The 14,890-nt window shown below is 35.9% G+C and overlaps 1 protein-coding gene across 1 annotated transcript in view; it reads left to right on the forward strand.

Annotated features, from left to right (window-relative positions):
• Positions 1–14,890, forward strand: part of PREX2 (phosphatidylinositol-3,4,5-trisphosphate dependent Rac exchange factor 2) — a 277,450-nt gene that overhangs the window by 65,480 nt on the left and 197,080 nt on the right. Inside the window, exons 2-4 of the mRNA XM_058528828.1 lie at positions 4,690–4,761; positions 5,827–5,949; positions 8,268–8,372. Coding sequence (XP_058384811.1) covers positions 4,690–4,761; positions 5,827–5,949; positions 8,268–8,372 — 300 coding nt within the window. The remainder of the gene's footprint in view (positions 1–4,689; positions 4,762–5,826; positions 5,950–8,267; positions 8,373–14,890) is intronic.

Below are 14,890 nucleotides of genomic sequence, written 5' to 3' on the forward strand. Positions count from 1 at the left end.
CATTGTTTAAAAAAATTTACAAAATCACGCATGGATTAAAGATCCCTTCAAATTGCAAGATAGATCAATGGGTTTTACTGTAACAGAGTGGGAAGAATTCAGATATGGTTTCAGATTCCACATCAGGACTAACCTTTAAAAAACTACCCCTTACTGAGTTTTGGTGTTGTATTCAAGAAAAATATCCACAACTATCTGAAAATTTCATAACAACAAACATATTTCTCCTTTTTCTGACTATCGTTGGAAATATATGTTTCCAGACAACATATCACAACAAATTGAAGCATATATGAGAATCTAGCTATCTTCTGTTAAGCTAGACATTAAAGAAATTTGTAGTCATGTAGAACAGTACTGTACTTCTCACTGAAATTTTTTAGGAAAAGATACCTATTTTTCATAAAAATATATATGTTAACATGTAATGGGTTTATTATTGTTAATTTTAAATAAATTTATAAATAAATGACTTTTCCGAGTAATAAATGATAAATTTTTCTTAATTTCTAATATATTAAATATTGATAGATATAATACACATAAATAAAAGCTCTTGGCGATTCTCCATAATTTTTAAGAGTATAAAGGAGTCCTGAGATGAAAACATTTAAGAACCGCTGCTGAGAACAATGCCTGGCACATAGCATAAATATTGCTGAATTTTTTCTAGTCGTTTATTGTTAATATGTATTTAAATTTACAGATATTAACACCACAATATGCATGTCAGTTACTTTGTCGTTATGTTAAAGGAAGGATTCCTACTCAAATTGAGAATCAATAGGTGTTAGGGAAGGATGAGATCCAGCGGACTGGAGAGGTTAGGAGGGGTTCACTGGAACTATATTAAGGGAACATAAAATGTAACTTGCAGGATAAGCTAGTATTTTCCAGCTTAAAAAATAAACCCTCCCTTAATCCAAATCCATCTCCATATCTCTGCTACCTTTCTCAGCAAAACTTTAAAATTTTTAAAATTTTTTCTGTGGTTACTGTCTTTGTTTCCTCATCCTCCGTTTCCCCCTCTACCCATTCATTTGGGACTGCTCTGGTCAAGATCACCAGTGACTGACCTCTGCGATGTCAGGTCATGTTTCTGTTTGTAACTGCTTTCATTTCTCAGCCCTGTTAAAGCAGTTGACCACTCCCTCTTTCTCAAAGCCCTCTCTTCTCTTGGCGTTTGTGGCAACACACTCGCCTGGGTGTGCTCCTACCTTACTGGCTTCCTTGGTTTCTCTTCTGGTTGACCCCTAACTGTTGGAGTGCCCCAAGGCTCTGTCCTGGGGCCTTTTGTCTTCCCCATCTGCATACTCTCTCTAATAGACCAGTGGTCTCTTTTCTCTATGTACACTTTCCGTGAGTTACTTCCTTGTGCCAGTGATGCTCAACTCTTCACCTTCAGCCCCGATCTCCCCTCAGAACCTCAGATGGGTACGGCTAACTCCCTACTTGAGATTTCCACATTCATGTTCAATGGGCACCTCAAACTCAACATGGCTGGAACAGACTCTAATTCTCCCACCCCAAAATCTGCTCCTCCAGATTTCTCCATTCCAATATCTATCAACCAGGTGTTCAAAGTAAACTCAAATAACAAGCTTTTTTCATTTATCAAAATGTCTTTTTTTCCTCAGGAAAACAAAACATAAAACAAAACACTAATCTTTCGAAGAATTTTGATGTGATAATATTGTTCTAAATTCAAGAGGTAAAAGGAAAATATTTGCCATTATTATTTTTTTCCACGTATTTTCAGGAAATGAGTATAATTTTTCCTGTAATAATGTGGCCCCTCTTAAATTTTTCCCTTTCATCTTTATAAAATTTAACCATCTCTATCCATATTAAATTGCCACATTTTCAAGGTGACAGGTTGTTGTTAAATTTATTCTGAATGCAGAATATTTACAGGAGTAATAAGGTTTAGTGCCTATATGATATTATGAAATTAAGATTGCCGTTGAGTATCTAGAATTGAAAATGTAAACTGTTAAAATCTGTGTGACTTTTGAGAGTGATTTACTGTGTGTGCCTGACTGATGAAAAGAGTGGGGAGGACAAAAATGAGTTGAGAGAGATCATTTAGTACATTGAAATTATAAAATAAGCAAATGTATTCTGAGAATAAAACTCATCATGGACTTTGCTTTACTTTTGAGCTCGCAGTGGCCCAAATGGGCAGACAAGGAGAAAGGGGATTGCTCTCATCTCCCTATTATATCTTAATGGGTTTTCTTCCTCCTTTTGATTTCTTGGTAGCAAATTTGTGACATCTTTAGCTTTCTTAAACTTTAATTAATGTATGACATTTAACACATTTTACTAAACACATAAGAGGAAAACAATATGGAGCAAGTTGAAGAGAAATTGAAGAGTTCCACTCTCTGGGTGGGAAAAAAGAAGCCAAGACTAGGGTGATACATGCTGACACACCTGTGAGCTGGAAGGTGCCATGGGGAGGGTCGCCTATGAGCCTCACTGCCTGCGAATGTCTTTGTCTTATCTGGCTCACCTGTCTCTGCATCTCCCTAGCCTTCAGAGATTACTGTGACCTGTTTATGCACCCCAGATTGTGATTTTCATTGTTGGCAGGGGAGGGTCCTCTGGTGGGGTGTCAGAAACCACAAGTGGCTGAGTGAGAGGGTGTTGTCCATAGAGGGAGTCTGATGCAGAGTTGAAGTCAGGTGAAATAATTGAACCCATTTTTCCCATTGAGACTCACTTATGTGTTTCTCTACGTCTGTTTCTTCAGTCTTTGGAAGAATAAATGTAAAAGAATGTTCATCAAAATGTGGTCTCTAGACCAAGTGCATCAGAATCACATAGGGAGCTTGTTCAAAATGCAAACCAATCTGCTGAATCAGACCTTCTGGGATAGGACCCGGGAATGAGGATGATCTAATTCTGATGACATTCTGGACCAAGGAGAATGAATGAATGCAGAGATAAACCAGCATATTAAACGCTTCCGGTATTTTTGTGACTAGGGTCTTAATGCTTCCTTGATTGATATGAGAAAGATTAAATGCCCCAATTACCAAAATCTGAAAGGACTGTGTAGATGCTGGTTGTTAAATGATGATTCTGAAAACACATTATTTTTCTTTATCTTCAGGAAGGAAGACCTACACATTTTGTAAAAATGTCAAACGGTTTTCATGGTTTTGCCCTCTCAGCAAACTATCTGAAATCTGCCCTTACTGTTGTATAAACGAGGCTCCTGGGAAAAATAAATGCTTCGTCAGAAATGCTAACAAGCTCCAGGTTTTCTTTCATATACAGTTAAGCAAAAATTCCATATCGTCACGGAGGATAAGAAGATAAAGAGTCAGATAAAGATATAGTTTACTTTATTAGTTTGTATGTTCCCTTCTAACTCATTTTGATTTATTTTTCTACCCCCTAACTTTAAGTTATTGGTTTCAGAATGTGACCTGAGGTCAGTTTATGAAGAAAAGGTTTATAACTGTAGAGGTGAGGTTTAAGCTCTGCTCGCACGAGAGGTTACCTGTTTACTCTGTGGTCAGTAAGAAATGTAAACGAGGCAACTGAACCACCCATGGTATTTTCAGACCGAATGGAAAGAGCTAAAGAGCATTTTTTGGTATACGTATGGGGAAAAATAGTCAAGAAAAACAAAACTAAAATTAAAAAGTAAACAGACTAACACTAATTCAAATGAGTACTTCGTCAGAAAATTCAAAATCTCTTTCCATTGCCCATTATACCTAACTTTAGCAATTAGTTCAAAAAATTGTTTCCCGTGTTTCCAATAAAAAAACTAAGGGGACATCTGATATTTTCTTATTCATTTTATTTAATTCAGCTGAACTATTTCGTTCACTTGAGGCCGTTAGTACTGATGTGGCTCTGTGTTTATGGAATCTGAAACACGGACTAACTGAATCGGGAATCAAGATGATGCTGAAGCTAATGCTAGGAGTGGGATCCTGTGGCTCATTTGTTTCTTTTAAGTATTTTTGTTTTCTTTTTATAAAAGTTAGCACATGCTCACAGCCAAGTATTCTGAAAATAAGAAAGTGTACCAGGGTCGCCTTCCTCCCGCCTGAGGTAACCACTGTTTGCATTTTGGTATATGGTGCATAATTTTTTCAGTATGAATGCACACTGGCATTACATGTGTATATATGTATATATACTTGTATGTGTGTGTGTATATACATATATATACACGTGTGTATGTATGTGTACGTACATATCAAGTATGCCGCTAATTTGCTAATTTTTTCACCAAGCAATATTTTATAGACATATGTTGTATACACACATGTATATATAATTATATAATTTTCATCACATGTCATTTAGGATTATACTTTTGCATAATAGTCTGCAATTTGCATGTACCGTAATATGCTAAATGATTCCCTTATTGATGGGAATTTAAGTTGTTTCCAATGTTTCAACTTCTGTAATCAATACACCGAAACTCCTTGTCTGAATATTTTTTTAGAATAAATTCCTAGAAGTAGAATTGCTAGGTTAAAGGGAATGCCCATTTAAAAATTTGAGATATACTATCAAGTTGTCCTCAAAATGTGCCATTTTATACTTTGATTTCTTGTAAAAACTTTGGTTGCCTGTAAAAAATTTAATTCTGATGAACACCCAGTTATTTTATTAACCTAATGTTGCCTTCATAACATCTCTCCTTGTTTTATGCAGGCATTCTTACACCGAATGAACCAGTGTGCAGCGTCGAAAGTTGACAAAAATGTAACCGAAGAAACCGTGAAGGTGAGGAGGTGTAATTGGCCCTCGAGCCAGGCACAAGTTCCTTTAGATGAAATTTTATCTGTGGATGTTATTTCAGGACTCTTTGATTTGGATGGTCCAATGGTGCAGAAAAGAAAGTCTGCACAATTTCTTCAACTCAGAAACAAATGTATAAGCATTACCTTTTAAACTGTAGGGAAGGAAAATTGTGAAGAGTTTTGGGGAAAAAAGAGGGATGGTGAATGAAAATTGATTGTGCTGGAGTCGTTGTTACCCATTTAAGTTGTGTAAATTATCACTGATATTTATTTTTGATGCTAACTTGCTGTTTTACTTTAGAAAATAAAAAATTTCTGAGGATTTTTTAGGCACTTCTGACTATTTCCTCATAAATTAAATACTAACTTTCAAATTCTCCTTACCATGGGAGTATTTTAGTTCATGTGCTTTTGATTCCAAGCAAAAGACACTTGTTACTCAGATTGACTTGAAGATACTTGGACTCTCATTTTAGGAACTCTAGACAGAAGAGAAGGTTCAGGACTGGTGACTCAGGGAGGTCAATAAGGTTGTCAGTTTCTCTCTAGCTCTTCAGTCTGCCTTCCAGGTTATCAGCTTTGCCCCTGAGCTGGCTCCTCCCACAGCAAGAAAATGACCCTGTAGCTGTCCCAGGTCTTCCAGACACAGCAACTTCCAGAGGGAGAAAAGGGCTGTCCATTCCGGAGTGCCCTTCTTAGGAGCAAAGAAACCCTTTCTCCAAAAAACCTGCCAGCAAATCTGCCCGCACTGTTTTACCTGTAGCCCATTTTCGTTAGTGGGGTTTGACTAATGCTTGGATTCAGTCACTCAGGGTTTTCCTGAGAGCCAGGAATAGGTTCCCCGCTCCTAGAACTGTGTGGGAGTGGGGAGAATGTCCAGACAAAAATGACGCTCTGCCAGCCGGGTGGGAGGAAGGAAGGGATGTGGGATAGCTATCTGCTGAACTTTTCAGCTTCGAGAGAGAATACTATGCTTGCATAGACTCTTTCTTCTTTTTTTAAACTTGCTTTACCTATTGCACTTATTTACACATTTATTTATTTACAGATGCTCTTCTCAAACATTGAAGATATCCTTGCAGTACATAAAGAATTCTTAAAAGTTGTGGAAGAGTGCTTACATCCTGAACCTAACGCTCAACAAGAAGTGGGAACCTGCTTTCTTCATTTTGTAGGATACATTTCTGTTTATTTTAAAAGCTCTTTCCCCCTAGATTTTAAGGTTTAGCTTTTGGCATAGTAGTATGTGGGAGTTCAACATTAGAAGTAAAATCTGACACCAAAAGTTTGGGGTCTTTTAAGGCCAATGAAATCTTCCATTTAGAGCCAGGAAAGGGGAGAGTGCCTCACATCATCCATTTTATTCAGTGAGGAATAAACAGCCTTTTCTTTTTCCCAACAAGTTGGTTCTTCGCATCCTCTGTAGCTTTGAATTCTAATGAATATTGAGGCTGTTCATAATGAATGGATTTTTATGTTTCTCTCAAACAGAGCGTTTCTCTTTTGAGGCACAAAATCCTTACTTTTATAATGGCATGGTGAGCCTTTTATTAGTCAGAATGTTCCCTTGTTAATAGACTTGTGACAAACCTGGAGGTGAACAAATCTTGTGACTCCAGGTACAGACATGCCTGTGTCTGAATTTTTCCCAAGGATGGTTTTTCAGGAAGTGATGCTGAGCAGTGCACAGGAATAACAAGTCAGTCCTCAGTTGTTTCAAATTATACGTCATGCTTGTATGATCATTTTCATCTCTTTGTACACAATAGCTGAAATTATTTATGAAATCAATTTGCAAAGTAAAAAGCCACCTGTATAGTGAAAATTGTTTTCAGAACTAAAGGGCATTCATACTAAAAAAACAAAAATAGTGCTGCTGTTTATACTATTCCACTGATGCTAATTTTCAGAACACCAGTTTGAATCCATTTATTTATCAAAATGCTGTTAATGTTTTATTTAAAAATGTGTAAGAGTATTTTGTTATAGAAATCAATTTTTGTTTATTTTTTATTTCTATTTATTCTTTTATAAAGATTTCTATATGTAGTTTCTAGATCTATATTTCCGTATGTAGTGAGCAGACACATAAAAGGTGTTATTATTATAATGAGAAAAAATATTCATAAAGATATTTATATTAAAGAGAGAGGCTCCTTGAATGTAGGAAGAGCAAGCTGTACTTTCCTTGGCACGACTGGAAGCCATCACGTTTGTGTCCACTACTCCAGACTGTTCCCTTTCAGGAAAGAATTCAAATCTCCTGCCAGCTGGAGTAGCTGCTAGCTCCGTTCAGGGCTGCACATGGGAATCTTGCACCCTGACATCCATTTCCTCAGTAACACGCTATGAATCTGTCATCCGTGGATTTAGCTAAACTATTTATGAAGTTTGCTTTATTCTGGTTCATACCATCTCTTGAAATAAGTAATTCAATACATTTTCTACTGGCTATATAAAATAGCACTCAGTGTTTCTATCTAAATGCATGACTTTGAAATTTCAGAGGACAAACTTCTGTTCTAATACTTGATCAATACATTTTCTGTGTCTTCCTCTTTTATTGGTACTGCTTTGATAGATATTGATCATAGTCATTTAGAGATTATCTTATAGATAGAAGGGAGCTCAGAGATCATGATGTTGAAATTCTTCTTCTTTTGAAAGAAGAAACATCTGTGGAGGTTGTTTATTTTGTTTTTACTTGATCACTTTTAGTGACAGCTCTAATTGTTAGAAAATCTTTATATTAATTCTGAATCTGCCTATCACTGCCCATCACTGCCTTTGCAATTTCCACCTTAGTGGTGCTAATTTGTGTTTTGGGCTACATAGAGTTGTAAATTCTTTACAATATGACAGCTATTTGAAAGTAGCTACCATTTCCTTACTTCTATATACTAACAAATACCTCTTTCAGAAATGACCTCTCATATATAGTGTCTTCAGGGTTCATCATTCATTACCTTAGTCACTTGTTGCTGAATATTGTCTAGTTTGTCAATGTCCCTCTTAAACACAACTGTCCAGATTGGTGCATATGACCTGCAGGGTAGTATGTTTCTCTATTACTGTATGATCTAGCATATGCTTTTCCCTCTACCTAAAATACTTACTTCCCTCTCCCTGCCTGGGAATTATGGATTCATCTCTCCGGACCTTGCTCAGATATTACTTCCTTTTTAAAGCTATGTCTGAATCCTCCAGGCAAAGCTAAGTACTCTCTTCTCGGTAATTTGCTACCACTTGGTTTATTTACCTATTATTGCATACCTCATAGTGGACTATAATTAATATGTCTATCTCTTTTCCTAGGCTGTTCTTCATGGATCATGGAAAATAAATAAATAAAATGTATTTATGTATACATACAGTAGAGCTCTTGAAACATAGTGAAACTTAATAAAGTTTGTTCACAAACATTACACAGGTTAAAGTTTCAAACTGGCTAATGAAATGAGTCTAATTTATTCTTACTTGAATTCACAGAAAGACAAGTTTCGTATCTATGATGAATATTGCAGTAATCATGAGAAGGCACAAAAATTGCTTCTTGAACTTAACAAAATAAGAACAATCCGGACATTTCTTCTGGTAAGTATATATGTGTTATCATTTGCTGTTACTTGTTGATAGGCCCTATGAGAGCCAAGGAATAGCATCAATGTGATGTAAAAAACTGCCTGTGGGACAACTCTTTCAATGTACCCGGGTTAGGAAGCGTAAGTCCTTTGATAAATGCAAGAAGTGAGAGTGGGCAGAAGCTTGTATATGGGGAAACGCTGATAATGCCCTCTCCTGGTTGATTATGAATTGTTTGTGAGACCCACAGCCTCCTAGTGAGAGAAGACTTTTATGCCAGAGTTCATCATTGCTTTTATATCCCTCAACTCCCTAGGGATTCATTTACTTCTGCTAAGAGAGCTGTAAGTAGGGTAGTAACAGGAGGGAAACAAATCATGGATGTGGTAGAAAAGAAATTTAAAGATTGACTTTTCTCCTACATACATTCCTTATTCAAATTTCATAAAAAGAATATATATTTCTTTAGGATAGTGCAAATAAATGCATATTTTGGCAGTTCCTTGCACAATCTAATTGCCGGTAAGGACCATACTGTAAGTGTATGATTCAGTGGTATTTAGCAAATTGTGGAGTTGAGCAACCATCCCCACGGTCCACTTTTAGAGCATTTCCATCAACCCCTAAAATCCCTCCTGCCTGTTTACAGCCTGTCTCCACTCCCACCATTAGCTCCAGGCAATCATTGATTTGCTATCTCTACAGATTTGCCTTTTCTGGAAATTTCATATACATGGAATCATACAATGTAATCTTTTTATGCTTGGCTTCTTTTAATGAGTAAAATGTTTTTGAGATTCATCCTTGTTGTAGCATATATCCATATTCCATTCATTTTTATTGCTGAATAGTATTCCATTGTATGGGTAATACCATATTTTGTATATCTGTTTGCTAGTTAATGCACATTGGATCAACACATGACTATGATAATGATGGACCTTGAAGATACTACAGTATGAGACGTCATTTCAGAGAGAGATATTTGTTAGTATAGAAAAGTCAGGAAATGTCCAGTTTTGGCTATTATAAATAATGCTGTTGTGAACATTCATATACAAGTCTTTGTGTAGACATATATTTTCATTCTCTTGGGTAGATGCTAAGAGTAGAATTGCTGGGTCATATGGTAAGTTTACATTTAACTTACTAAGAAACTGCCAAAGTGGTTGTGCCATGTCTACCAGCAACATATAAGAATTGCAGTCTCTCTGTACCTTTGCTAACACATATTACTATCAGTTCCGATTATTGCCATGCTAATGGGTATATAGTTGTATCTCATGGTGATTTTTATTTGCATTTCTCTAATGGCCAGTGTAATTAAGCGTGCTTTCATGTGCTTATTAGCCATTCATATGTCCTCTTTGGTGAAATGCTTATTCAATTTTTTTGCCCATATTTAAATTAGGATGTTTATCATATTAAGCTATAAGTATTCTTTATTTTGGATACAACTCTTATATCAGACATAGAATTTGCATATATTTCCTCCCACTGTGGTTTGTCTTTTCATTTTAGTATACTATCTTCTGAAAATCAGAAGTTTTAAATTTTGTTGAAGTCCAATTTGTTAAATGTTTTCCATTATAACCATGCTTTTGTTGTCCTATTTAAGAAATATATATTCAGGTCTTGTACTTATTTTGTTAAGTTTATTCCTAAGTATTTTATTCTTTTTGATGCTATTATGATTGGAATTGTCTTAATTTCATTTTTGTTATCTTCACTGCTAGTATATAGCAATGAAATATAGAAATTTAATTGAATTTTGTATATTCATCTTGTATCCTGTGATTTAAATTCGTGTATTAGTTCTAGTAGTTTTTTTTGTAGAATATTTAGGATATGTTACATACAAGATTGTGTCATCTGAGAGTAAAGACAATTTTACTTCTTCCATTTCAATGTGGATGTCTTATGTTTTGCACTGGCTAGAACCTTCAGTACAGTACAATACAGTGGTAAGAACAGACACTCTTGCCTTGTTTCTTATCTTAGGGGAGATCAGTCTTTCATCAGGTATGATGTTAGCTGTAGATTTTTTTGTAGATGTCCTTTATCAGGTTGAGGAAGTTTCATTATATTCCTAGTTTGTTGAGAATTTTTATTACGACCTTTTTTTCTTTTCTAATATAGATGTTTAAAGGTATGAATTTTGTTCTATATGCACTTTAGTTGCATTCCATAAATTTTGACATGTGTTTTTGTTTTCATTCAGTTTTTAAAAATGTCTAGTTCTCTCTTTAATTTCTTTGATCCATTGTTCATTTAGAAGTTTGCGTTGGGATGTGTTTCTCCACGCGACTCTTGTGTTTCTGCACGTTTTTTGAGCAGAGGAACTGACTGCCGTTGTTCTGGCCTATCTTTTAAAGGATGTTTGTATCATGAACAGCCTTGGAAGATAGAGACAATCTCTTCCTCCTCAGCATTGGGAAGACATGCCTGCTGCCATTCAGGAAGATTCATGTTTCCTAATCTTAGGTCCCCTCTCCTGTTGTGCATGTGTATGTGTCACCTGGTTCTCTTTGTGTTGTAATGTGGGAATTGGGGCTTGGAAAACTGGCCCTGAAATAATGATACTCTGGCTACTGCTATTGCTGTGAGAAAAAAACCCCAAACTCCTATGTCTCTGTCCTCGGACTTTCTTGTGTTCTACCAGCATCCCTAAAACTGACAGGTTTACTTTTTAGCTCGCCAGTAGGGTAAAATCTTACAATCATCACAGTTTTAATATTTGTTGTTTTATATCCCAGTATTGGAATTTCCAAAAGTTCTTCTTCTTGTTGATTTCTTATTTAATTCCATTCTGGTCAGAGAACATATTTAAATCATTTAAATACTTTTAAATTCATTAAAACTTTTTCTATGGCCTACCATATGGTCTGCGCTGGAAGAATGTTCTGTGTGTGCTTAAAAACTATGTATATTCTGCTGATTTTAGATGGAGTGTTCTGTAAATGTTAGGTCAGTTTTGTTAATAGTTTTACTCATGTCTTCTGTCTTCTTTCCTCTGGGTGTTTTGTCAGTTATTGAGGGTAAGATATTGAAATCTCCAGGTGTAATTGTGAAATTGTCTATTTCACCTTTCAATTCTGTCGGTTTTTATTTTATCAGTTTTGGGGCTCTGTTGTTAGATATGTATGCATTTAAAATGTTATATTTTTGTTTATCACAAAATGTCCCTCTTTGTCCTTAAGAGTATTTCTTTTCTTAAAGTCCATTTTGCCTGATATTATAGCCATGACAGTTCTCTTGGTGTTTGTATGTTATATCTTTTTCCATTATTTTACTTACAAACTATTTAGTGGCTTTGAATCTGAAACATGTCTCTGGTGGACAGCATGTAGTTGGATCTTGCTTTTTTATCCAGTCTGACAATTGCTGCCTTTTGGTTGAAATGTTTAGTTCATTTACCTTTAATGTAATTATTGATATGGTTATATTTACATGAACCATTTTATTATTTTTTTCTATGTCTCATTTTTTTTTTGATTCTTTCCTCCTCATTTACTGCCTACTTTTGTATTAAATATTTCTAATGTACTGTGTTAATTCCTCTGTTGATTTTTTAAAACTATATATATATATATAGTTTTTTGTAATTGCTCTAGGGACGGCAATACGCATATGCATATTGACTTATGAAATCTATTTGAGGTTCACACTGACTTTATTCCAGTAAAATATAGGGGAACTTTTGCTGTAATATTTCCTGGATGGAAATGGAAAATATTCCATTTTGGACCCCACAATACAGTGTTATAATTATTTCTTTCTATATATCTGTATAGTCTTTTATATTTACCTACATATTTACCTCTTCGGGTGCTTTTTATTTCTTCCTGTGTATTTGAGTCTGATATCATAGCTTTTCAGCCTGAGGAACTCGCTTATTATTTCTTTTAAGTCAGTTCTTCTAGCAATGAGTTGTCTCAGTCTTTATCTGGGAATGTCTTTATTTTGTCTTCAGTTTTGAAGCACAGTTTTGTTGGATATAGAACTTTTGATTGATAGATTTTTTTTTCCTTTCAACACTTTGAATGTGTCATTCCGCTGCCTTATAGCTTCCATTGTTTCTGATGAGAAGGCATCTGCTAATTATATTGTTGTTATACTTGATATGATGGGTCCTCTTTCTCTTGCTGCTTTCAAGATTTTCTCTGCCTTGTCTTTCAACAATTTGATTATGATGTGTTTAAGTGTGGATATAGTCATGCTTATTTTACTTATAGTTTACCTTTTTGAATCTATAGATTGTTTTTCATTAAATTGGGGAAGTTTTTGGCCATTAGTTTTAAAATATTTATAGGACCCTTTCATTCTCTCCTCTTCTTTTGTGACTCTCATTACACATGTTGGTAAGCTTGATGTTTCCTTGTGGTGCCTGATGCTCTTTTCATTTTCCTAAAATCTTTCTTCACCCTGTTCTTCAGATTGGATGATTTCTATTGATTTATCTTCAGCTCAACTGATTTTTTTCCTGCCATCTCAAATCTGTTCTTTAGCCTAGCTAGTGAATTATTTACTTCGCCTCATGTCCATTTGATTTATTTTTATAGTTTCTATTTCTCTGTTGACATTTCCTTTTTTTCACTCACTATTAGCGTATTGTTCTTTAAGTCTTTAAACAGGGTTAAAAATTCTTTGGACATATTTATAATAGTTGTTTCAGTTCTTTGTCTGCTAAGTCTGACATCCGGGTACACTCAGAGTTAGTTTCTGTTGACTGTGTATGAGTCACAGTTTCCTGTTTCTTTGCATATCTCGTCATTTTTTTTGGAAAACTGGACATTTTAAATAATGTATTGTAGCAACTCTGGATTCTCGTATTTTCTCTCTGAGGTTGGTTATTGTTTGTTTGTCTTTAGTAACTTGCCTGGACTTACTCTGAGAACCTGTGTCTCTTGTATGTGCAGTTGCTGATATCTCTGCTCAGTTTGTGTCTTATAATTTGGCCTTTCTTTTTAAAGGTCACTCCTGTGACTTCTTATCTTAATGCAGTTATTGATTTGTCATAGGAGATCAAACAGCTTTAACCATCTTCTCTATGGATCTGTGTGGGAGTGTGGGTGGGGACACGTTCAAAGGGCAGGAAGTTTTCAAGTCAGATATGGGTTTTTCTTGCTATGGGGCCCTCTCAGCTGTTCTCTGCATGTGCACAGTCTGACACTTGCTCCAAGCAGGATTGTAATCTCAGGCTGGCAGAATTGTGGGCATTCCCCATTTTTCTTATGGAGTGCGCTAACTGTATTGGCAACACCCCTGGGTGTGGGATTTTTACCCTCTGCAGCCCCCTCTGGCAGCAAGTTTTCAAGGCCAATGTCACTGTGCAGATGAGCTGGGGAAGGTGGGAGGTGGGGAAGGATGGGAGAAGCCCAGGCAAGAATGCCACAGACTTCCACTGTTCTTGCCTGAAGTTCAGCAGTTTTTCATAAATAAACACTTCTCAATTTGTTGTTTGACTTTAGTTGATTTCCAAAGCCCTGAAATTGTTTTTGACAATTTTGGCCGGTATTACAATTGTTTTGGTGAAGAGGATTTACTGATCTCTTCTCTCTGCCATGGCCAGAAGAAGCTCTTATGCTCCTGAAATTTTAGGGCTCCTTATAAAGTGGTAGAACTCTGCTGTCTTATTGAATGGATTCTGTTCTCAGTAGAGTTGACTCCAGGTTCACGTTGGTTTAGTTTGTCAACTGAATTGTGTGAAGCTACACTGAAAAAGTCACAAGTCAAGAATGCTAGGTTTTTTGTTTTTTATTTTTTTTTGGTGAGGAAGATTTTTTCCCTGAGCTAACATCGGTGCCAATCTTCCTCTATTTTGTATGTGGGGTGCTGCCGCAGCGTGGCTTGATGAGTGGTGTGTAAGTCCACTTCCGGGATCTGAACCCACGAACCCTGGGCTGCTGAAGCAGAGAGCACAAACTTAACCATTATGCCACCGGACTGGCCCCAAGAATGCTAGTTTTTAATGATAGAATACTTGGGAATAAATTTAACCAAGGAGGTGAAAGATCTCTACTCTGAAAGCTATAAGACAATGATGAAACAAATAGAAGAAGACACAAATAAATGGAAAGGTATCCTGTGTTCATGGGTTGGAAGAGTTAATATTGTTAAAATGTCCGTACTACCAAAAGCCATCTATATAGTCAATACAATCCCTATCAAGATCGCAATGGCATTTTTTTATGAAATAGAAAAAACACTCCTAAAATTTGTATGGAACCGCAAAAGACCCCGAATGGCCAAAGCAATCCTGAGAAAGAAGAACAAAGCAGGAGGTATCACACTCCCTGATTTCAAGCTATAGTATAAAGCTATAGTAATTAAAATAGTATGGTACTGGCATAAAAACAGACAAATAGACCAATGGTGGAACAGAATTGAGAGCCCAGAAATAAACCCAGGCATATACGGTCAACTTAGATTTGACAAGGGAGTCAAGAATACTCAATGGAGAAAAGAGTCTTTTCAAAAAATGGTGCTATGAAAACTGATTATTCACATGTACAAGGAAGAAACTTGAC

Source organism: Diceros bicornis, chromosome 33, assembly GCF_020826845.1.
Source record: "Diceros bicornis minor isolate mBicDic1 chromosome 33, mDicBic1.mat.cur, whole genome shotgun sequence".
NCBI classification, from domain to species: domain Eukaryota; kingdom Metazoa; phylum Chordata; class Mammalia; order Perissodactyla; family Rhinocerotidae; genus Diceros; species Diceros bicornis.